Source organism: Chlamydotis macqueenii, chromosome Z (genome assembly GCF_036417535.1).
Source record: "Chlamydotis macqueenii isolate bChlMac1 chromosome Z, bChlMac1.mat, whole genome shotgun sequence".
NCBI lineage: Eukaryota > Metazoa > Chordata > Aves > Otidiformes > Otididae > Chlamydotis > Chlamydotis macqueenii.
In genome coordinates this window covers 20,860,152-20,886,057 of record NC_141593.1, presented here as the reverse complement: position 1 = coordinate 20,886,057, position 25,906 = coordinate 20,860,152, and the positions used below count along the sequence as shown (strand labels likewise).

Below are 25,906 nucleotides of genomic sequence, written 5' to 3'. Positions count from 1 at the left end.
CCTGGAACCCTTCACAATAAATTATAAAAGAGGTTCAAAATAAAATATAAAAATAGAACAGCCTTTGATACAGTCTGCTAGGTTTAAGTGTTCTGTACCACTATAACATTACTTCAAAACAGTGAGAAAGTGATAGAACAGAACAACAGCGATAGGTTTCTAAAGCTAGTGTATATCATTACCTTAATATTTACGAACAGATTTTACACAAAGTGCAGATTAAATCAGATTATTCTACACAATGCCTGTGGGCAATAAGACATTAAATATTTCAACGTCTTTGGTGTTTAACTCACACTTAAATCCTTGCATATTGAAACAAAGGCCTTGAACTCCAGAGACCATGAGATCTGTGGGGGTGCTCATGCTGTCATGGAAAAATAGTCAATACCCCTACCTCAAATTAAGGTCAATATCTTCCTTACTGTTTCACAAATAGTTTGAGCCAACACTGCTGATTTTATGTTGTGATGCAAATATGTGCATGGCTGGGTGCAAATGAGATGCCTCCAAAGTAAACAACAGATTCAGGGTTCATCTGTCTCCAGTTGTGCAAGTTCACCCAAGAACACAAGAAAAAATTATTCTGTCTTTCACTCTTCAACCTCAGCACAAACTTTGTGAACAAATTCAACCTTAAACACCAAGCGATCAAATAATTCATTCTAAACTAATATTCCAGCTGCAGGCCTCAAGGCAGAAAGTCTTCTCCAAATCCCATTCCACCTTTCCCCAAATCAGAAGTCCTCCCTTTACAAGGGATCCAAATAAAATACCACCTCACCTTTCCTAAAGAGGTCCTTATCTCCTTCAGGTGCTGCTCCTGAAATATTACTTTTATTAAAGTTCAGATATTTCTAGTTCCTCATTACAGAATTTCTGTAAGACCCATGCAGTCTGTGGAAATTCATACCCTCTTGTTACTACAGGTCCATCCAGGCTCCATACTCTGACACTGAGCAGTTCTCTGTTCTAAGCCACAAACCTGTTTCTTTTCCACACTAAGGAACCTGAAGACCCACTGAGTTTCACCATTTCGCCTTCCCTAGAGGGAGCACTTTTCCAGTCCATTGTTTACTTTGCAATTTTTCCCCTGAAACATCTCCACAATAAGAGACTCTCAAGGGATCTTGGCAGTGCATATGAATGCTTGATGGGAGAGGATCAAGAAGAGGAAGCCAGACTCTTCTCAGTGGTGCCCACTGACAGGACGAGAGGCAGTAGGCACAAATTTAAACACATGAAATTCCATCAGAACCCAAGAAAACACTTTTTCACTGTAAGAATGGTCCAACAAGTTGCTCAGAGAGGCTGTGGAGTCTCCATCTGTGGAGACACTCAAAACTCAGCTGGACATGGTTCTGGGGAAACTGCTGTAGCCGACCTGGCTTGAGCCAGGGGGGTGGACAAGATGATGTCCAGAGGTCCCTTCCAACCAAAACGATTCTGTGGAATCTAATTTCCATCTGCATGGGCTTGTTCAAATTCACACTGTCCTTCAGCAACTGGACCCTCTAGGTTTCCATTTCACTAGCCCCAAGAAAAACGAGACACACGAAGGCTGATTCTGAACATTCGTTGCGAGGCTGATCAGCATTTCCCAGCAATGAAACATCACCCTCCTCAGTTATGTTCCTTGCAGTTCTGATTTCACCAGCAATTTTTTTTCCATTTAACTATTAATCAACACTTCCAAACCATTAATAAAGTTTAATAAGAATCAGTCCTAATACAGAACCTTGTGTCGTCTTGCTATTAACCTTTTGCCAGGTTGAAAATTGCTTATTCACACTCTTGCCTTCTATGTCTTAGTTATTCAGACATCAGAATTTCATCTCTGATTGCACAACCACGCAGCCTCCTTACCAGGCTCCGTGCCGCAGCTTTCTGCAAGTCCAGCTCCTCTCATTCAGCCATGCTTTCGACCTTGTTGCTTGCAGAACCTCAAGAAAGAGGCATAAACTGGTTGATTTCTGCACAGGTGTTTCAGGAGGTGGAGGAGGGAAAGGAACGGGTGCAGAGCAGAACAATTCTGCGTGCAGGGCTCTGGGTCTGATTTCAAAAGTGAGACAATACATCAAAACGCTTCAGAAAATGAGCACGGCTAGGAGAAAAAGCTAGAAGATAATGAATCTGGGGACTATCGACACATGCTGCATTACAGTATTATTTAATAAAGCACATAAATAGCCTTGAGGGCAGATAAGAGAATATAGGACTGCTTCCTACATCCACAGTTGTTGGATTAATCAATATTCCACCAGTTCTATCCCTGACCAGTGGCCTGCATACGAGGATTTCACTTATGTACTTAAAAACTGAAAAACACACATGCTAGTGAAACCGCAGGCACTTGCTGCAGATCTAGTGAAAGAAAAGGCAACTTCTGGTAGTACAAAGTGGGAAATATGGGACAGAGCATTTCAGCAGCTCTGTACAGGGCATGGCTCTGCGCTTCCTTGCACACCGGCCTGATCTTCAAAGATGGGCGGTTGAGCCATGAAGGGGAAGGTGATGTTTTCAGGTCCCTGATGCTTCCCTTGCAAGCTCAGTTAGTGAGTCAGGAGTCACAAGCTCTGTGTGCGTGTACAGATTGCCACATTCCAGCTGTACCAGAGTTCTAGTTTTCCTCAGCATCCTGGAAAAATGGGGAAAAATATCTGCAAGATACCGTTGTCAACTGTAGTTAAAAAAAAAAAAAGAAAATAATATGATCACTACAATAAACAGATTATTTCCATTTGAAAGAAAGACTATTTGGTTTAAAATACTTGAAAAACAACTTCAGAAATTATTCACGGTACATTTTTAAAATACTGCCATGCAGCAAAATAACCAGATTTACACTTTCTCTGCTCAGAATTTACCTATCAGCAATTCCAATTTTCTCATGTTGGTAAGTTAATGGATGGTATTTGTCTGCACTGAATGATTAGTTCAGTTGGTTTCCTGAATAACTTATGAAGTATTCTCAGCTTAGACCACAACCACCGAGCACTGGACAGGCTCCACAGCTTTCTGGTACTTTCTCTGAGTAACACCAAAGATTTTGCTGGAAAAAATTATGGAAAAACGGAGCAAATACTGGAAAAACAAATGTAACTTTTGGGTCAAACGTTCACTTCATTTAAACATTTTCTGTCTATTTTTAAATGCTGCCTTAATAATCTTTCTTGCTAGGAAGCAGTTAAAATTGCTGTGGGAAGTGATGACAACCTGCAATCTCAGTCAACATGACTAATTTTTTGTAGTTGTTTTAAACACCAGTTTGTCCCTTTATTAGTACTACATTCTGTGATAGAATAGGATAAGCTTTCCAGAGGTTAATAAAATGCAGAAACTGAAAAAAAAATAGTTTCTTACCACCTGAAATAACATTCAAGTTCAGCAAAGTCTGCAGCCCAGGACCCATGCTCTGCCACCTGCCAACAGCCAGTAACTTCAGAAATTACACTTATCTCAATGTGGAATGTGATTTTATTCTGTATAATCAACTTTTAAGGGGCAAGTTTTAGTTACGTTTATGTATTGGTGGTGGAATTTTCTCATTTGTAGCAAATGCACTTTTGCTCCTTTTCACTTCATTTTAGACCACTCTTTGGAAATGATCACTCATTTCCAATAAACTGGAAAATAAATTCCTTCATAATCAGTATTTCTAAGCAAGTAGTATGTACTAATCAGTGCGCTAGTATGCACTCAGCCTAACAAAATGGTGCCTAGCCAGTGTGAATAACAGAGGATGTAACATTTTTAAGCACTCCTTAAGAATCCCCAATTAATTTTAAAAGGGAATTGGCTTCAGTTAATGTGATTTCATTTTACTTAGAATCAGCAAAATCTGGTATGAACAAACTATTGTACCTTATGAAAAGTTTCTACAGAACTAGTCAAATTGATTATCTGATGATGAGTCACCGTTATTAATCATAGCTAGTGGCAAGATAGAAATTGTGAACATTTTAAAATTAGTAATTAATCATTTATTTTTTGAAGCAGCAGCATTGAAGCAAGACAAGTAAATGAGTTTGGAAAGCCTTCAAGATGTGTACCTTAATTAGAAGGTGCTGCTTTTGCTAAGTGAAGATGTGGCACGTTCAGCAGTTCTAAGAACACCATGAACTGCAATTTAAGAGTGCCAGAAGAGGTTGGAACTAAAATTTTTTAAAAAGTATACTAAACATTTTTAAATGATACTGACTGTAAATCTGATAGCATCTCTGTGCTAATGTAACATATAGAAGTGATTTCATTATTGCTGAACCATCAGAGAAATGAACCTATCTGTAACAATTTCCAGTTACAAGTTGTGACTCTGCTTAGGGATTTGGCCATTGCTCCTGGCACCCTGTGAGAAGATCTCTGAACACTGGTTGGAACCAACAAGAAAACAAAGAGGATCTTCATAAGCAGCTTTGCTAAGGAATAAACAGTATACAGTAGTCCCATTTCAAACAAAAGTTGTGGTTCAAACCTTGGAAAACAAGTAACTTCACAACAGGAAGTATGAAATCCTAACATCCTTTTCTTCAAGACAGTATTATCTTAAATAATGCAACTTCCAGAGCAACTGCAACATCTCCTCAGTGAAATGCTGGAGCATTGCAGGAGCCAGGTTTCCCTCCTGAAAACCCTCTGAGGCTTCCCTGGAACCATTGAACCCCTTCTCAATCGAGGCACGGCCAGCTGAGCACCTCCTGCCATTGGTCAGTGACGCTGCAAACACTCACTCACCTGACAAGACGTGGAGTTTTCTCCACTGGCTTTGCCCAAAAGGGCTCCTGGGATGGCGTCCAGCATTGCATCATCTACAGGCACTCACCACACTGCGCACTCTCTCTGCACCCTCCCAGGCCACCGCAATGGTGGAGGTTTATTGGGAAATGGCCTGGCCCTTGGACTTGTTTGCAAGTGACACAAAAACCTGTTACCATTTCACTGACGTGAAAGCAAGAGGCCACAATCTCCCTCCTGATGAGGCAGGGAAAATGGCAACAGCACAAAGCCACTTCCCCCGGCCACTTCAAGCGTGGTGGGAGCACCAGTCCGCCTCGCCGCAGCAGCAGGGCGCCCGCCACGAGGAGGGACGCTGAAGGGAGCAGCCCTGTGGTGGTGGCCACTGGAAGATGGAAGCAGAAGAATTAGTCCTATCAGTTTCTTTTAGCACATCCCTTCAGACATTCAGCTCTTCTCAGAGAAAGAAGTTTGTTTTCAACTCAGTCATTGCCTTTTCTGAAAGGTAAACTCATAACATTCGTAAGCCTCAAGGAGTTTAATGATCCTGTAGATAAAAAAAAAGAAAATCTGATTTACATTAATTTTTTGCTTTGAAAAACAAAGCTCAAAGGGCAACAGGATCAAAGATCCTTCCTCATGAAAATTTCAGAAACTGTATTTTACTGCTTCGATGTTGGACCATTAGTTGTATTCTGTTTTTCTTCTTCCCCAAGAGGCTAAAGTTGGAAATTTCAACAACAACAAAAAGGGCTAAAGCTTGTTGCAGTCCTAATCCACAACATACCAGTGAAAATTTAATCCTATATAAAAGGATTTTATATAAGGATATTATACAGAAGTTTTCTGCTGTTTTAAGGTGAAATTTCTCCACTTTCTCAGTAGTAGGGCACTGCCAAGCACAGACGGACGCTTGTTTTGCAGTGTGCTGACAGTGGTTGTCATACAAGCAGTTATGGTGACGATAACTGTTTTCATTTATAGTCCAAGCCTTGGAGTAAAATCTTCCAAGATGGAAAGCTAAATATCTAGTGACAAATTTAACTTGTTCACTAATGCATATGAAAATGAATACATACACTTATTCAGAGGCATTACTCAGAAAGTTAATCACAATGTTATCACGCCGTTATTAGCCAAAAGTATGCCCATCATTCCTGGCAGTCTGTGCCAACATTAGTTACCATGCACTAAAATAAATTGCAGTTAACACTCCACCACATGAGGTAACGGGGGGCTTGAGCATCTTGGAGAGTGACACAGGCAGGCAGGCCTGGCTCAGCTGCACTCGTAAGTTTGACCCAAGACGCTGCACAGGGATCTTGGGGGCTCGGCCATGCAGCGGAAGTGCAGAGCGTCGCCTTTTGGCCAGGGCTGCACTGCAGTAGGTAGGATCTCCCTCCCTCTGAAATGTCAGGGAGCACTATTCGGTGTTGCACAAGTGATTTCGCCGAACGATGATGGAAGAATATTGCTTCCCAGCTGGAGGTTTTTCTGCAGGCCATGCAGTCAGGCCGTGCAGGCTCAAAGCAAGAGAGGCCAACCAGTTCTGAGCTAGTGTTACACTAAGCGAAAAGCTGAGGGTCTCTGCAGATTAACTCTGCAGCAAATGCAATATCAGTCAAATGCCGCCCAGTTCTGGTGACTGTAGTTCACAAATGAAAAGGACCATTAGCACACCAAGTCCCTTCCCTTCCAAGGGTCAAACATAACCAGCCAAAACTCTCAATTGTGAGAGCTGATGTTGGTGGATGATCGAGGAAATGACATGCAGGTAATATATACACAAATTGCAACACATTTTAACAAACCTCCTTACGCAAAGGCAAAAAGCAGGAAACAAAGAATTATCAAACAATTTCTTCAGACAGATGCTGGCAGCTGAGTATAGGGGAGGTTTTGCATTCAGAGGAGCAAGAGGCCCAGCAGCCTCTGCCACAGAAGCCAAAAGAGGAGGAGGGGAACGATCAGGCCTTCTCTGTAAACAGAAGGAAGGTTTCAAAAACAATTACTCAAAGTAAAGAAAAAGGCTCAGGTTTTCAATAGCACGTGGTTATCTGGTAAGATTATAAAAAGCATGTACGTGTCTTTAAACAGCTAATCCCCTCTAGAAAAAAAGAAGAAAAAAAAAGTAAATTTGTCTTAATAGCTTAATCGTCTCTTAGGGAAGCAAACAAAGTACACTTCAACTTTGAAGGTGGAAGATCAGAACTTAAAAGGAAAATCTCAAAATGAAAAAGAGCCTTCTCTCCCTCCTCCCACCTGCAAGGTAGGAAAGACAAAGGCACATAGAAAGGAGCAGCTTTACTCTGTGATTCCTGCAGGTGTCCAGGTAACTAATAAATAATTAAAACTCAAAGTGAATCTCCATTTGCAAATAATTATTTCAACTGTGACCATTTGGGCTCAAACTTTTCAGGAACAATTATGAAGTATCCTGATGATATATGCGTTTGATGAAAAAAGCAAATAACAGAGGTACTGAACAACAGCAATTTTAAGTAGTCCAGGTACAGCCAAGAATTAATTGGAATTAATTACTCATCTACCTCTGGTGAGTTTCTCTGTGTTATAATAGCTGAAAGTGAGATAGAAGGAATTCAAGAAAGCAAGACATTTTTCATAATAAAGAAACTGGTGATAAAAATGAAGACTCATATCTTCAGACACAGATATACATTGATATTCTCTAACACCTCTTCAAATACAATTTAAGCATTGCAATGTAAGTTTCTTTTTCTCTGAGACAATTCAAACAGGAATTATCTTTCTTTCATGAAGGAATATTTCTGCTCCCAGTCTTACTGCTTTCCTAACTTTCTGCTTGTATTGTTCAATGTACAGTTAAGAAATGGTAATAAGAAGGGGAGAAAGATATAGGTATACAATATTAATAAAAGCAGCTAATGATACTGAGTTTTACTGCTGGATCAAAAGACATTTCCTATTAAATCTAAGTTTCTTCAGACTTCTCAGCTTATGCCATAGCTTTGTGAATCAAAAAGCCAGTCATAGTACCAAAAAATGATACTATCTAGGACAGGATATACCATACTAGGAATCATGGAAGTGTTACTTTGATGATAAAACCCTAAGTACAGTATTAAAAAATAACATGAAGCATTACCAAAGTTGATTTGATAGCAACAACAGAAATTTATTTTTTATTTTTTTAACACAAATTATTTTCAGCTTTTAGTAGGCTCTTCCATACAAGATGGAAGGCTACAGGTTCTTCTGGGTTTTTTTTTGAAAGGGAAATTGGACATACAAAATCTTGTTTCTGCTTATTTAGAAGCCTTGTAAAAATTCTTGTAGCTGTGCAACTATTTCTGTATCCACGGTTTCCATAAGTGCCTGAAAACCTTGTTCTCCCAGTAATTCCTGCTGTGCCTTTAGCTTCTCATAGATGAACTGCTGCAATGACACAGTATGTACAGGGTCCTTCAGTGCAAGCTGTGGAAAACATGTAAAAGAAAAATAGATAAAAATGCACTAAAAAAATACTCTGACTTACTAATCTCTTTAATAACCTCAGCTCATGAAATAAATCTGCTTTTCCTTGTACTTAACTGAGAAACAAGTGGAAAAACTCCTGTAAAGCAAAGATCAAATTAATTATTATCAAAAGCAAGTATCAGTTTAAAACTATTTGAAACAATCTCAAATCATGGAGCCAGTCTGCTGTAAGATTTCATCCTTCTGTAAGACAAAACAAATTTAAAACTGCTTTGTGAACTACTGTCAAATAAGTTTCGCATAACTAAAAAGCACATCACATTTGACCATGATAAGCACTTTAGAGATGGCGTGAACTACGGTCAGTTGTATTTTATTAGTAAGGAAACAAAACACAAAAAGTTGAACTAGTTTAGATTACATGACAAACAACTAAAGTAGGTTAGATGAGGCTCTAAGCAACCTGATCTAGCTGAAGATGTCCCTGCTCCTTGCAGGGGAGCTGGACTATAGATGACCTTTAACAGTCCCTTCCAACCCAAACCATTCTATGACTCTATAAATAAACTGTCCTCATGCATCAAGAACAGACACACTCTTTCGGCAGTAGTACCTACACAACCTCATCAGCCTAGCTGCATTATGCAATTTTCTTTTGAGCGGGGAGAGACAGAGTATTTGGCACTATTTTCTGCATGTTAGCTGCTTCTTAATGAAAGCAAAAAGAGGTTCAGAGGTTCCTAACATTACACTCATTTGAAAAGGGGAGTATTTGTAATAAAAGTTTAGCATTCTGCAATAATTATTCCCAGTAAATGTAATCTGGTCTCTAGAATATAAACAGACTTTTCAAATCAAAATTTCAAATTTCTAAACCACAGCTGCTCTCAATCAAGATTTGCCAAGATTAGTGATATCCTTTTGTAACACCATTAGCACAATCTACAAGGTAAAAAAAGACTGTCTTGCCAAACAAAGCATCCACCAGTTTCTGAACAATTTGCATTTGTCAAACAGCAACTGAAATTTGGGACATATAACACATTTCTAATTAGTTAGTTTCAGTAAGTTCATAGCTCTAAACAGTCAAGTATAAAATTACGTTTGGGAATTCTGCCCAGAAAAAACAGGTATTAAAATTGCTACAGATAAGTGCTTTCATCCTTGTGACCCTGACACAGCAGCAACAAGATGAATGGTATGAATTACAAAGTCACCTTGGGAAGCACCACCAAAAAACCATTCTTTAACAACCTTTTAACAAACCAATTAGTCTACATATTTAGTCAACTGTATGACTTATGTCATAACTAAACCCTTGTTCAAGTTAAAGTACTCAGAATTAGAATGAGAAGTCAGAACAGTTTGCCTTAAAGTATCAACCCTTAGGTAATTTTTCTTTATACTCTACCAAGACAAATTCACCTAATCAGCAATTTCATATTACCAAATTTATTGTCCTGATACTTTTTTTAAAAAAAAGTCAAAGAAAAATAAATAAAATACAGAAAAACAGACTTAAGCCAATGGTAAATAAACCTCTCATTTCTCATATGTTAATGTTCACTAATAAGCCTCAACTTAAGTCCAAATTTTTTTCCCCAATTTTAACAAGCTACTAAGAACACAAGCCTGTAGGTAATGCTGTTCTAGCACCCCAATTGTGGTTTTCAAACTCTGAGCAAAACCACTTCATTGTTTTGAAAATAAAAGGTTTGAATCCTTGCTTACTTGCAAAGCTTGCTGGAACTTCAAGTCTGAGCTATCTCTAGCATCTCTTATAATAATAATTTTAGAGGTGCTCTCTAGCATCTCTTAGAGGTGCTAAATCTTTAGCACCTGCCTTATGGCAGGTGGCAATGGGTTTCCAAATAATCCTCTGAATCACACCTGCAATACTACTGAAAGTAATTAATCTTGGAAAAAAGCAACCAAGGCAAGATGACAGCAAAACTTAACATATTATAGAATTCCAAGTTAGTATTTTTTATTCCCAACAGAGCTGCCACATTTGCGCAATGCTGGGAGTTACAGGAAAAGGCTACTGTGTGCACTGCAACTTTGGTACATAATTACTTTGATGTTATAAAGTATTATAATTCCACATTTTCTTTTTCATAAAACTTCAGTGAAGCTAGTTAACTTTACATGTAGTCTTTCCATTATAGAGGAAGTAACTGAAACGGAAAGTAACTTCTGCTGCATATTTACCAACACATGTTCTAACAGAACAAGTGAGAAATTGTATAAAACTCTGCTTAGTTCATTGCAACAAGCATAAACCCATCCCTCACAGTTCAAAGCAGCAGCACTGTAAGGCAGCAGGGACTTCTGTATGAAGATTAATGCTTGCTATTGGACACAGCATCTAATATCTGTAAGCCAAATGGGACTTAAGGGTCTTCAGACTTAATTAAGGAGTTAATACACTAATTTGATTTCATTCAGAGAGCCATGTCAAAAATATGTTGAGTAAATTAAAAGAGTTCCCTGCAACAACAATAAATTTGCTTTCCTTTCACTCTGTGTTTTTGGAACTTATATTCAGAACTAACAAAACAAATCAAACAGCTTGGTATAATTAGTTTGTCAGCAATATTAGACAACCAGCTACAGTTTTAGCTGAATAAACAAGCAAAATCATAAGCCTGAAAGAACAGTAAGCACTGTTTTTGTTATGACAAAATTAAAATAGCATCATCTTTAAGAGAAGACTCATAGGTTGTTTTCAGATTATCCTATTTGCTTTTTGGAGGAAAAATCACCCTCTTGAAAACTGAGTCTCCAGCTTGCTAAGTGTTGAGCACCCATGTCCAGCACAGAACACAACCATATCAATAGTAACACTGGCTACTTAGTCTGTAAACACTGGGTCAGGAATCATATTTGTGAATCTAAGAATGTATGCAAAGTTCTTAAGTGTGTGGCCAGAGCGGTTTTCGTTTTGTTGGGGTTTTTTTGGGGGGATTTTTTTGGGTTTTTTTTTTTTGTTGTTGTTGTTGTGTTTTTTTTTTAATTGAAATACTCTTGATTCTGATAAGAGAAAAATATACCTATGTTCTGGTTAAAAAAAACAAAACAAAAACAAAACCAAACCAACGACCAAACTAGAAAATTCCAATGGTTTCTTAGTCAAAACAGCTACAGACAGAAAACTGAAATTTGGTAAGGAAACAAAAATTATTGAAAATGTGCTTTACATGACTCAGTGAAAACCTGATTTGACTAGCTTGTGAATATAGTTACTTTCAATTGATACTGAAACTGGACATAGCTGCCTATCTTGCGGCTGGACTTAAGAAACTAATCTTCCACTTCACTGGTTGTAAACAGCAAAAAAGCAGTATAGAGGTTTTACAGAACAACCGTTTCCTATTTCTCCAAACTCCGCTTGCCAGCACAAATGGCATTCTGCAGAATTATCTATCAGTTTTCTGAACCAGTATGTGTAATATGGATCTCCTTCTGCAGTATCTTTAGACAACACTCCAGTCAAAAAAATCACACCAATTTCAATACAACAATTATATATCACTCTGTACTAAAACACTGATCTGACCACTACAAGTAATAGCACAAGCTAATGGAATGGCATTAGAATGCAAGAACAGGTAATAAAAGTCTAATAAACCTCAAAAAAGTGTCTTGATGTATTCCTAAATACATAGCCAAACCATTAAAGTCAACCAATAACTGAAAAATTAAGAGAATTTCTGCAAGAAAGTTATTAACACTTTAGCCAGTCAGAGAGAAATAAAATGTGAATATATTAGAAGAAAACAAAGAACATGAAACGACTGTGGATTTAAATTCACTTTATGTTTTTAAAATCTGATTAAGAAACCAAATGTGTATCTCTCCCTATTCATATATAGATATGTCAATCCCTATCAAGAAACATATGTATATATCTATGTCGAGAGATTATCCAAAACCGCTAAGAATAAATATTATCATTCTGCAACAAATACCTAGAATTTAAGCCCCCAAGCTGGAAGAAAATTTAACAAAATTAACAGAGTCTAGAGATGCTTTTAAGAGTAACTGAACTATAGAACTATCTAATATATTTTAAAGGACTATAGGAAACAATATTTCAGTGTTTTGTTTAAATCTGAAATTGCAAGATACTAGGAATTTCTCTTAAGGCATTAATATCAGAAGAATACACAAGAGGTTTTGAGTCTTTTTTTTTTTAAAAAAAAAACATGAATTGATTGAGAACCATGAAAGCCTACTAGAAAAACAAAATCATCCAGTGGCTGAAAAAAACCAGCTCCTACATTAAAACAAATTTTCAAAAGCCATCCAAACTCTTTGCTACTCCTACAAGAAGAAATAAAGAACTAAAAGACTGTCCACAAGTATTCTGCAAGACAGAGCTGCACACATCCACCTAAGCAACCAGTTCTGCGTTTGCAACTACTGAACACCAAGCAGTTCAGATTATTTAATTCCACAGCATTTGTACACTGCAGTTTTCTGTGTGGGGAACCAGTTTCCCTGAACTCTTAAAAAAATAAGTTAAGTTATGAAATATTCACAGATTAGGTTGGACAAAAATAGTCAGTTGCATAGTACCTAATACAGATATCTTCATCTAAATCAATGCTCCTTATTGAGAGTTCTTTATATTAGAAAAAGGTTCTATGGAAGTATATAGATCAATAGCTGTTCAGGCAAAACACATAATCCAATATAGTAAAGGTGGTATTACATAAGAGAAATTTGGCCTGCCATGACATTTCGTTAAGCTTTAGCTCCCTGTGTTTTTCAAGAAACCGTTTTTATAGTGTCTTAAGTATTACAACATTCAGATTTTGTGAACAGATGATGCTTATTTTGGCAACATTTGCCAAGACTCAAAAGGAAAGTAGAAGCATAAGTGTTGTGGTTACAAAGACTGTCATCAAAGCATTTTCCTTTTTTTGATGCAAGAGATGAATTTTCCAAGAACAATAGCTGAACCAAATCCAAAGGCAAAGAATTCAGTTTGACACAAGTGAATCACATAATCAGTTCTAAAATTGAACAACAGGTCTAAAACTTACCATTTTTTTCCTTTTGTCTTGTTCTGTGGGAGGTTCCTCATCTTCTGTAACTTTGGGCTCTTCAAAATGAGACATCAACATGCAGCTAAGAATGGGAATAACAATAGCTTTAACACACATTATAATTAAAAATTATTTTAAAGCTTTTTTAAAGTTTGAGGGAGTTTGATGGAAGTATTTTTTTCCTGAGAACAGTTAATCAAAATAAGTTAGAATGCATGTTCTGTATGACGTACACCCATGAAACAATCTCAGTTATCCTCTGTATTTTATCTCCAGTTCTGGCTTAAAAATGCATTTCTGCATACTGAAAAGAGACTATGTGGGTTAAAAAAAAAAAACAAAAACAAACCACAAATGAGAAAAACCTACCATTCCTAACTACAATTTCCCAGCCTTCCCAAGGAAGTGCTATACAAGCACTCTGTATTCTATAAACATGAAAATCAAAGTGGCACATGCGCAAAATCAGCAAAGATTGTATTCAGGTTTTCCTGTGAGACCTTTAGAAGGACCTGAAAACTAATATGGTCACTGCTATTGATTCTAGACACTAAAATCTGCAAGATACTGAACAAGTACGTTTTAGGTGGACAGAAATTAGTTAGCTTCTGCAGTCATTTATTTAAAGAGTTTTTTTCTAGGCAGGTAAAGCAAAGCTTTTTAACATTTTTTTTTTGATCCACTCTCAACTGTAGATCACACTACGTACAAAAGTAGATAAAAATATGAAAAGGAGACAATTGCCAAAACATACAAAATTAAATTAACTTTTTGAGACCTTGATAAATTTTAGGTACCACAAAGCGTATTTCAAAAAACTAGCAGGGGAGGGAATAAAAAATATAAGATTATAAAACTGGGAAAAGATGTGCATATTGGTGAGACAAGACCAGAGCAATGGACTGCTTCTCTTTCCAGAAAATCTGAAGTTTGCAAAGCTTTCTTGTAATTATTACTACAACGCAAAACATAAACATGATGAAACCTGGCAAAGGGTAATTTCCTTGCATTGTAAGCCAGGGCACTGTGTAATAATTTTCATAACCTGATCAAAATTCCATCTAAAAACTGGTGAGACTTTTATCTCTGCATTTGTATTTGCAAAGTTCCTTACAAAATCTCATTGCTCTAACTACAACAGATTTCTTCAAATTTCCAGTTTAAATGTATTCATGGTCAGCTTGCCCTTAAGCCAATATAGTAATTTATAGTAGTTTTTCCCTGTGCATGTCTACCCCTTCTTCATCCTTTAGTGGCTGCAGTTCTATATTGCTTCAATCTTGTTTCTCCTACGCTAAACATACATGCTATTTTAGTCTCTGCACTACAATAATTAGATATGACGACAATTAGTGGAGTATGCAATTTTTTTTCTGAACCAGTTCTGGCTTAAATCATTCTTCTTCAGCCTGGAGAGCTAGAATAGTGCACACGACTCCAGATGAGTGCTTTCACTTTATTTACTTCCATATGATGTCAAAATGTACAACAAATGTCAGAATCTTTCAAACAGCCCGTTCAGTATCTCTCAAGAGAAATACGTCCTTGGTTCAGTGCGCCCATATTTTATAAAGCAAAAACAATGCCCAGAGTCTGGAAAAGTACAGTGATAAGTTCTACAACCCTTCAAGCTTAGAATATGAAGTTAACTAGGATAAAGTTTTATTTATTTATCTGTGAGAACTCTCTTCAACAAGCGCTGGCAAAGCAACATGTTTAGAAATAGAAAGGACTCTCTAACATTGTCTCCAACAGGAAACAGAACACAGTGCATATTGCCAGACTTTGGAGTTATATCTTCTATACTAAGAGTTGGGGGGGGGGGGGGGCGGGAAGTATTTTTTGCAAGCAATTTTTGGGCATAGTTCAGGTACAACATGAGTGTGGACCATTCTCAGCACACACTCATGTGCATACCACCTGTTTTAAGTGGAGCAAAACTTAATAGATTGCATGCAGGCTGTTCTATGCCAGGTGGCTTCAATGCCAGCACACATCCCCTTAAGCAATTAATTAATAAGTACAGATACAGTCTGTTCCATGACCAGGTAATTATCTGAAAGTTAGGAAGTGTTTGATTCTTAGCATCTGCAAGTACTGTTATTAGAATATAGTGTCTGTAGGGACACCTTCCAGAGCACCTGTTTTTAATGTCTTACATCATTTAATGTCTCCATCATTCTAAAACTATGTAATCATTACAGATTAAAACCAACATCAAGATCTCTGCCCTAAAAAAACCCCATTATTATTCAGTGTTTTTTTTTTTTTTTTCACTTTTTCAGCTTTGGTGGAATATCACCAGTAACCTGGGAATCAGCAGGAGATGAACAAGTGTGATGCTGAGTGTCACTGTACCCTGAGCACCCCTGAAACTACCTTCCTGCGACAAATGAACTCTTGCTCCTGGCTCTGGAAACAGTCTTTTGAGGCACGCCCTGTCGCAGCAGTTGTGTTCAGTGGAACAACTGAAGGGGGAGAATTGTCCTTGTGGGATACAGTTCTCCAGGCCTGTACACCATGTCCACTCAATGAGGCTGAGGCATTTAGGAAAGGAAGTTGGTTAAACTTCAGATGTCACACACAAAGAAACTCTGCGCTACCATCCTATTGACATACAAGCTCTTTGGACTGTAATTTTAATATGTAACAGTCAAGTAAGCAAAAAGCAAATCTAAGCATATGAACATTTTAAGACATCATGAACTATATAAAATGTCATTTTAAGCCCTCCCCCTCCCCATTACAATTACTTTTTCTTAAGACCAAAAATGTCCTTAATAATAAAACACTCACTCTTGTGAAAGCAGAACTCTCAGGAGCATGTCTTAACTGCCTACAGATTTTTCCAATCAAAACACTGCACAGAAAACAGTACTACTACTGTTAAACCCACAAAAACTAATTAGATTTTCCACTTACTCTTTGTATGTTCCTGTTTCAGGGTCTTCAGTCATAACGTCATGCAGCCCTTCCACTGAAATGCTGATGATACCACAAAATTTATCTTGGATAACACTGGAAAAGAACAAAATTTATCTTGGATAACACTGGAAAAGAACAGGAAAGTAACTTATCTAAAGGAACTAAACAGGAACTTTGCTCAATAACTGCACAGCACATTAACTAAGCAGAATTTTCATTGCTTACTGCTTAGCTGAGCATGCTGTCAAGCAGCTAATTTAGTATCTTTTTTTAATTACATAAAGGCTTTAAAAATATGCAAGAAATATTATTCTTAAATAAATCCTCATGTGCCACTGCTGAAAACACAGAAATAATTGCAAATGGAATAAAAGAAAAATACATTTACACAGGACTTAAGAACTGAGTGGGGAAGGCTAGCACGAAGAGGACTGGCTTCTACTCCCAACACATTTACACATTTTCTTCTATCGCTATTCACTGCAAAATCTACACACAAACCCTTGAGCAAAGGGCAGCTTGTAAAGATGATACACTCCTCTATTGTTTTATCCATCTAGTCTCACAAGTATTTTTTCACTCTCCTAAGAAGACTACTGAATGACTCCTCGAAGAGGGTGAAAAATACCCGCACCCAGTTCTGCCAGAACACCACTTCCCTAACTACAGAGAGAAAGGCGGGGTAGGATTTCTCTGCTTAAACACAGGCAACTCCTACAATTTCAAATCCTAAGGTACTTACTACAACTGCAAAGGGCTGGTAGGTTTCACTTGGGATTTAAAAGATAGAAATACCTTTCCCTAGCACGAGCTGAAGGCCAGACTGGATACCGCTATAACACCCAAAATGACAATAAACAGGTTTAGACACTTGTCCCTGCCTTGAGAACTGATGTGCCTATAGGGTAAGGGTATAGAAACATTATCTCCCCACAACAGACAAAGTAAGGGCCACCAGCTCCTAGTTAACAGAAAGCAGCTGTGACTGCTGTTTCTATTGAACTTCCTGCTATTATGGGTCTAATGCCATAGATGCGCTATTGTGGGACTTTGGTGCATGGACTGCTACTCTTTGAACTACAAAAAGGTAAAGACACACTGCAAGTGAAAAGATGCTCGTCTTGGAAAGACTGCAAAAGTTCCAGCTACAAGCAGTAAAGAAACAAAACCAACCTAAGTGGTGAAGCTAAACTACAACTCTCCACTTCAGACTGCCATTGAGAAGAGAAAGGTGTTTGAGACAATGAAGGCATAGCCTTTCATCAGCTGCAAGGCTAATTATGGTCAATCTATTCAGAGAGGTTACTTTAATTAAGTAACATGTAAATAAATACTGTAGGCATACAGCTCAATAACTTTATGGGGTTTTTCCAAGCTTGTAAATTTATAGGAGGAGCACACAGGGAGGCCCATTTCAGTAACTTGCGTTTCCAAGGATCTGTGGTATTTCCAGAAGCAACAGGATAGTGGTTGAAGACCCAAAATACTGTTCTTGACAGTTAGCTCCAAAGCACATAGAGAAACCATTAATTTCTTTACTTGGAGAGGATATATTTATTTTATGGCATAAATGAGGAATGTTATTTTACTACTTTCTTCAGCGAAAGACAGAATATTCATGGTAACTTTTCTTTTTCTGAGGAAAGGAAAGCTAAAGAAAGTAGAAGACATTTCAAAATGGGATAACTATTCCCTGCAGCTTCCAGTGAAGATAATAACTTCTCTTTTCTCCCCCTTCTTTTTTTTTTTCTCCCTTTAAATGTGACATTAAGTTTCTTCCTACCAAAGACTCACTGAAATGTTTACCAAGTATGGAATCATTAAACAATACAACTACTTTTAGAACAAGACACACGCTAATGAAAAATAAAGACAGCACAGGCTCATTGTGCTTTGAAAAAATAAACCTGAATTAAAGTTCAATGGCAATATAAAATGCATCAGGCCTTACTTACACAGAAGGGAGAGCTATGCAAATCAATGTAATACCTTTTTAAAGAGACTAAAATTAGCCTGCTTGTTTCAAGAAGTACATTAGAAAGTCACATGAGTAGGTTCAGAAAGGAGAGACACTGTATTTAGATGAACTTTCAAAACAGAACAGTTAATAACTGTCCATACTAAAATCTTAACCGGGGAGGAAGGCACCATTTAAACAGTTCCCTCCTTGAATTGTATGTAAAGGAGACCACCAATATCAGCATCAAGTTACAACCAGTTTTATAACGACCCAGTTTCCCTTAGTCACTGGGACAAAACCTAATTTCTATGCAGCACAAATTATTAAAAGATCGGCCCAGAGTTACAGGATTGTAACTTTTATAAACTTGTTAGGATCTAAAACACTCCAGAATCCCATTTCAAAGACGCAATGAGCACACATTAACATTAGTTTTATTACAGAAAGGATCTCTTCTGTTGTCTGTAAATAAAATTCACTTTGCCTATAAGGAAAACAAAAGGTAGGAAACATTTAGGGCAGCTTTTACATGAATAATCTCAGACCTTTCATTTCAGTTTGCATAATCTGTCAGATAAAAGAATAAAGGCTGTGCAAAGGAAAAAACAGACATCTGTTATGAAAACAGTAATATTCATTTTTTTCCTCATTCTGTCTATTGTTCCTAATACACTCAGCTATTTATTCAACATTTTTATTATCCCAAGGTTTTATGTAAAAATTCAGAATTTGAATTTTGGTTCCATAGCCACTATAAATAAAGCTTTATAATCAGCTTATAAAACATGTATCATGATAAATTTTTAGTAGTTAAATAAAATGGTTCCCATGTCTGCTATGCATCTTCCTCAGCCCATCAGAAAGGGAGGAAAAATTCTGCATGGGAAAATATACATTTTTAGAGATTGAAAGGAGGAGGAGAAAATCTTTTCTGCTCTTCTACATTCACCAGGATGAAACAGTAAAAAAGTTAAAACCTTAATTTCATAGCTTTACTCGAGTACAGTAGATTTGAGAAAGATTAATTAGTTCTTTATTCCTATCTCATTAGCCAAGGAAAGAGGTGGAATGGGACAAATGGAGGTAACTTTGCACTGTGAGCAATGTAAGTAATTATTTCACACACACCCCCCCCACACACCTTGGGAACTGCTCCTAAAACAGTAGCGGAGACAACATTCCCAGGGGAGTCCTATGGCTGACCATAAACTTGATAACCATAAAGCACCATTTTCCTTCATGAGGGCAGACTCAACTAAGTCTAAGTATCCTAAATGATTTTAAGTTAGACATACGAACTATGTGTACGTGAAAGGATCTGTTTCCTAGTGTGAACATTTAAATACAAAAGCTACTAACTGCAAAAAGTTATTTCCCCACAACTGCATAATGAATCTCTCAATTCCTTGCTAGTCTAAGCCAAATCGCTGGCAAGCTGGGTATTAGAGGACGACTCCACATCAAAGGCTGGCTTCCAACTGCTCCAACTCTTTCCTTGCAAAAACAGCTCTGACAGCATTGGTTTCCTTTCATGCTCCATCACTACAGATGGCAGGACTCATACCTTCCAACGACTCCCACAGCAGCTTCTCAGTGGAAAGGATGCTCCTGCAGAGGGAATCTCTCATGCTCTTCTGTAGAGAGCAGCTGTGGAAACAAGAGCCTAAAACAACAGAGCCGTCCCCTGTGAGATTTTTGACAACTAAGCTTGTTCAGCCTTGACCTTTGCCCACTCCCAAACCCCACCTCTAACAAAGGTACAGCAGCATTTCTGCCAACGAAAACAGTTAACTAGCTTCCACTGAATTTTAAGTCCCTTACTTCTGAAGACATCCATATAAAATTGAAAATTCAGACATACAGTACATTAAACTGCAGAACCTGTTACTATGCAATCACTGATTGTGCAGCTGTTATGAAATGAAAATAAATGTAACACTTATCGCAAGGAATTATGTAGGAGAGGCATAAAGTAACAGATATGGATTAAAGAAGAAGAGACCGTAATGTATTGGCCACCTTAAAAAAAAAAAAAAAAAAGCATGAATTAGAGTCAATGTTTTCCTTCCTTAAAAACATTTACCTGTTACATTTAACAACCAATCTACAAGCCCATCAACAGCTCAATGTCCAAGTGGAGATCAGTGATGAGTGGCCTTCCTCACAGGCTGTTATTGGGATTGGCCCTTTTTAACATCTTTGTCAGCGACAAGGACAGTGGGATAGAGTGCACCCTCGGCAAGTTCGCCGATGACACCAAGCTGCGTGGTGTGGTCAACACACTGGAGGGAAGGGATGCCACCCAGAGGGACCCTGACAGGCTGGAGAGGTGGGTCTGTGCAAACCTCATGAAGTTCAACAGGGCCAAGTGCAAGGTCCTGCACATGGGTTGGGGCAATCCCAGGCACAAATACAGGCTAGGTGGGGAATGGATCAAGAGCAGCCCTGAGGAGAAGGAGTTGGGAGTGCTGGTGGACGAGAAGCTCAACATGAGCAGGCAATGCGCCCTTGCAGCCCAGAAGGCCAACCACATCCTGGGCTGCATCAAAAGGAACGTGGCCAGCAGGTCAAGGGAGGTGATTCTCCCCCTCTATTCTGCCCTGGTGAGACCCCACCTGGAGTATTGTGTCCAGCTCTGGAGCCCCCAACATCAGAAGGATGTGGACCTGTTGGAGCCAGTCCAGAGGAGGCTGTGAAGATGATAAGAGGGCTGGAGCACCTCTCCTATGAGGACAGGCTAAGAGAGTTGGGGTTGTTCAGCCCAGCCTGGAGAAGAGAAGGCTCCAGGGAGACCTTGTTGTAGCCTTTCAGTACTTAAAGGTGGCTTGTAAGAATGGTCGGGAGAAATGTTTTAGCAGGGCCTGTAGCAATAGGACAAGGGACAATGATTTTAAACTAGTATGCAGATTCAGATTAGACACAAGGAAGAAATCTTTCACACTAAGGGTGGCGAAGCACTGGAACAGATTGCCCAGAGGTGGTGGATGCCCCATCCCTGGAAACATTCAAGGCCAGGTTGGATGGGGCTGTGAGCAACCTGATCTGGTTGGAGATGTCCCTGCTCCTTACAGGGGGGTTGGACTAGATGACTTTTAAAACCTACCTATTCTATGACTCTAAGTAGAAAATTATAAAAAAAATATAGTTTCTACTCAAGCAATCCGAATTAGTTTAAGTTTTTGCCCAATTATCTGAATTACATGTTCCATGAAGTATTTGATCTACTGTACAGTAAATTACAGTAAAATATAGTATTACAATATAGTAAATTGGTATTTAATTACATTCAATAAAGACACATAACAAGAAACAACAGAGGCACACTTGAACATTCACATCCACACAGTGCAGTCAAGGTCTATGCATGTACTGGTAGCAGATAATATGTGCTATTCCTGGGAATGAACTGGAGATGGACAAACAGGACAACAGGGAGCAGCACAACATGGCCACACACAGAAGGTAGGCAGGCTAGAACAAGAACCTTAAGGGCAGTTCTGGTTCATCTGGACAATGTCTCAGTCTCCAGGCTGGATCCTGGAATAGTGAGATACTTCTACAGTACTTAAACTGACTCTATGGAGAACAGACTATCAACACATTATTCTCCTTTTCCCTGAACAAAACAGTCTAGCTGTTAGCTGTGTTGCTTATAAACCAAGTGGTTGAAGTCTCTACAGCACAGGCTTGTAGAAGACAAATAGTATCTACAAAAGCAAGGTCCATTCAGCTAGCTGAAAAATTTACAAAATAGCACTATTTGGAACATATTTTAATGACTTTTGCTTGAACAAAGTTTGAATTACTGGAGTAATAATGAGAGGGGAAAAAAATCATAGAAATTCAGGTTGAAAATAAAGGTACAACATAGTAGGCATAAACTGACAGTAATGTAAGACAGAAGATCAGTATTTGAAAGTTAAAAAAAAAGGCAAACTATACAGTAAAATAATACCCATCTTTTGAAGATGAAGCCTAAAATTAGGTTTTCACTAAGAAAATCTACTTTGACCTGACACTTCCAAATATATACCACAATCACCTTCAGCAATGCATCTAGAATTATGAACTTCAAGTGTAGAATATTTCTTCAGTTTATACCTCTTGTCTAGTCAAAAACTCCCTCAAAGTATTACTGTACGGATGACAAAATATCTTTTATTAACAATAATTAACGAGCTCTGTTACCTTGGACGTAATAAACTTGGTCTGTTTTTGAATCCAACAGAAATTTAGTCTCCCTATTAACTCCAGTTTCAGGTATTATCGTAAAATGACAGAAATACACACTAACAAAAAATTCACTTTAATATATTCATTACACAAATTGAATACACAACTTTGTATATTAAAAAGTTATAGGTATGAATAAAATTTGTATTGTTTTAACTTTTTCTTTTTCTTGAGAGTTTGAATGTGCTAGATGTAAATACGCTTTTTTTTTCCCCACTGCAATGATTAATAGAAGAAACAGTAGAAACTGTATTACAATAAATAAATGAAGCACTGCTTTTTTTTCCTCATTTCCCTAGATTTCTTTGCTTCATAATCCTGCTAAAAATGGATTATTTGCTTGCTTCAAGCTAGCTATTGGAATTCTACAGAAACTCATACCATTAAGTACTGCAAAATAAAAAGAAATGTATGTGTACTTCATACTACACATATACTTGAGTTACAGGTGAAAGATTATTCCTACAACAGGGACAGAGGATAATATACCCAGTCATGTAAGATTTAAATGACATCTAATAAAAATCAATAAACTTCAAAACATTCAGGAAGCAAACGATGATTTTAATCAAAGGAGGTATTTTTAGAAAATTGAGTTCTTGATTTCTCGACTTCAGACCACAGTAAAGTTAAAATCAAATCAAATGAGATAAATCACAATGATGAATGTTCAAATAATATGACCTGTGCCTGACTTTCAGATGCTGTTCTCTTGAGCAACCTAATTTGGTCCAGTTCTGAATGACCCATTGAACTCTGAGTTACTGACTGCACTGGGTCAGTTATGTTGTATCTACCAGGCTGATAAAAACCATAATATTCTATTCTCTTTTCCCCGGAGTTTTCCAGCACCTTTAGTTTCTGCCTAAACTGAACAATTTTACAGGTTAAGAACAAGATCACAGCACAAGCCAGAATGAAAAAGGCTAGTAAAATGTCAAAAGCCTGATTTAGCTTTTCAACCTGCTGTGTACAAAGTAGTGAAGTTTGTAATGATACAGGAGCAGCGTCTGTTTGAAATAAACTTTTTTCATCTACGGTTCTGTTAACAGGTACAATCTGTGCTGGTATCTGCATCGATAAGGTTGATAATACTGTAGTTGCCTGTGATGGAATTTCAGCGTCATTTTCTTCATAGGGGAATGGATTAGCAGACGTAGCTGTAGTTCCTTCCCAGAAAGCAACATACTTATTTTCTGCACTGACAAACTGTTCAAATGTGTTGTGCCTGTTTCCCTTATGCCATGCCACCAGCAAAGTGGCAGTGCTGTGGTGGACAGCTACGGATCCTAGACTCCAGGCTGTTTCTGGGCTGGCAGTAGGGCTACTGCAGTTTGCAAACTGAGTCCACTTGATGTAATGCAAAGGTCTACCACGCATACTCAGGGGATTCTGACAATGAATTTTCACAGAAATAGGAGATGATGCTAGCCAATTTAGTAACCCAAGCATTTTGCAGGTGCAGTTCCAAGGATTATAATTTACCCGTAGATGAGTTAAAGACACTAAGGGCTTGAACACTTCAGGTTGTAACTCTGTAATATTATTAAATGCTAAACTGAGTATTTTAAGTGACTGTCCCATTTTTTCAAAGGTACCATCACCAATACTTGTTATTTTATTTCTGTCTAGCTGCAGATACATTAAATTGTTCAATAAAGTAAAAGTGCCAGAATTTATATTTTCTAAATCATTATAACTTAAGATTAACTGGCTAAGGTTGTTTAATCCAAAAAATCCATTTACAGCGATACATTTTAGCTTTATGCTTTTTAATGACAGATATCTAAGCTTGTTAAGTCCTTTAAATGCAAAAGGATGTATTGATCCAATGGGATTGTGAGACAAAGAAAGTCTTTCAAGATTTCTGAGTTTTCCAATAGCATTTGATGGCACAAACGTCAAATTGTTACCTTCAAGGAACAAATATGCAAGGTTTTCAAGATGATGAAATGCTGAATCTGATATCCGTGAAATCTTATTATTGGCTAGGTTAAGTGTCTGGAGATTTATCATTCCCAAGAAAGTTCCACTTCCAAGGACACTGAGACGATTTCTTTGAAGTGTTAAATATCTAACAGAAGGGAGATCACTAAATAATCCTCTGGGAACAAAAGCTATTTGATTATTCTGAAGGTATAAACAATGAAGACTGGAAAGACCTTCAAAGATTCCTGGATCCAGGCGTTTAATATTATTGTTATTTAGATGCAAGTAGCACAGTTTGGGGAGTTCCACAAAAGCTTTCGGGTGTACATACAAAATATTGGAGTTATCCATGTAGAGTGCAACAAGCTTCTGAAGGCCTCTTAGTTCATGTGGAGTGACATGTGATATATTATTCCCACTGAGGTACACCAGAATTGTTGTTTTTGGAAAGTTCCACGGGATGCTTGAAAGCCCTATGTTACGACAGCTAACTTGTCTCTCTGTGCAGAGCTGGCAAGCAGCCGGACAGCCAAGAGCCTCCTTCTGGAGCAGCAACAAAAGACAATAGTTAAGGATATACAGGAATGCTCCCAGGCAGGGTGGAGAACTTTGCAGACCACACATATCCCTGTCTTTGGCCTTCTCAATCATCTCTGACTTTGCTAGTAGAGATAAAAAGAAGTTTATAAATATTATTAATTTGAAAGTCTAAAGATTCTATGTGTACAGTCTTTAAAATATAACCATTGCTTTCAAGATTTGTATTTTACATACTCTCCTTTGATGCCAAATAAGCAGTTTTTAAATAAAACTTAGCAAGTGTAAGTTTAAACCTCACTGAAAAAATTTTCAAAGTAAACGAACAATGAAACAAATGGACTGCCAATCTAGCCAGAAAATATTTCATTAGTTGCAGCATAAAAGCAACTAAGCTGCCAAAATAATGGCTTGTAGTAAATTCAGAATACTGCTTCTTAACTATTTTTGACACTTAAGAATGACTACGAAATGTTCAATAGCATTCAAGTAGAAATGCCAACGGGAAACAAAGTTTCCTTTCACTGGCGGCTCATTTATAATTTGAATTTTACTTTTATAAAGCTGAGTTATGTTCAAAATAAATAAAAACAGTTCCTTACCCCAAATCTGAAGTTCATTATTTCTGTGATTTTGTCGTTCTGCAGTTCATTGGACTAAGTTACAAGCTGACCGACTATACTCATCTGTGAAATCTTTGAAGAGACAGTCTTGCCATGTACTGGAGCTCTCACATTTTGCCCCAGGATTTGCAACTGTTTGCTCAGGAAACTAAGAAAGAAGTGGTTAAAGTCAGGTTGCCATGGATACAGGAAACCCTGGGACAGGAAGCCATTTTATCTGTGCTTCAGAAGTATTGTTGGAAAGGAAATCTCAATGATTTGTTTCTAGAAAACCAACAACTATCTTAGTTTGTAACTGTTGTTGGTTTGATTTTTTTTTTTTTAAACCACTGTTTTTAACTAGAAGAGCTCATAAGCATTTTATTTAAGTTAGGTATAACTTTCAGAATAAAGCCTAACTGCTTGTAACAGTACCATTGCCTTACCTGTAAATCTTTTATCTTCCATCTGGA

General features: G+C 37.7%; 2 protein-coding genes across 3 annotated transcripts in view; both read right to left on the bottom strand.

The window, feature by feature from the left end:
* Positions 1–7,870: 7,870 nt before the first annotated feature.
* Positions 7,871–25,906, bottom strand: part of IPO11 (importin 11) — a 96,777-nt gene continuing 78,741 nt past the window's right edge. For both annotated transcript variants that reach the window (XM_086770683.1, XM_086770684.1), the window contains 3 exons: positions 16,170–16,265; positions 13,245–13,329; positions 7,871–8,190 (listed from right to left, as the gene is read on the bottom strand). In XM_086770683.1, the coding sequence (XP_086626809.1) occupies positions 8,026–8,190; positions 13,245–13,329; positions 16,170–16,265 (346 nt within the window). In that variant the 3' untranslated portion in view covers positions 7,871–8,025. The remainder of the gene's footprint in view (positions 8,191–13,244; positions 13,330–16,169; positions 16,266–25,906) is intronic.
* On the bottom strand, positions 22,011–25,721 carry LRRC70 (leucine rich repeat containing 70). The gene is made up of 2 exons (XM_010118767.2): positions 25,434–25,721; positions 22,011–24,956 (listed from the first exon to the last, which is right to left on the bottom strand). Exon 2 carries the CDS (start codon positions 24,943–24,945, stop codon positions 23,020–23,022), a length of 1,926 nt encoding a protein of 641 aa, XP_010117069.1. The 5' UTR covers positions 24,946–24,956; positions 25,434–25,721; the 3' UTR covers positions 22,011–23,019.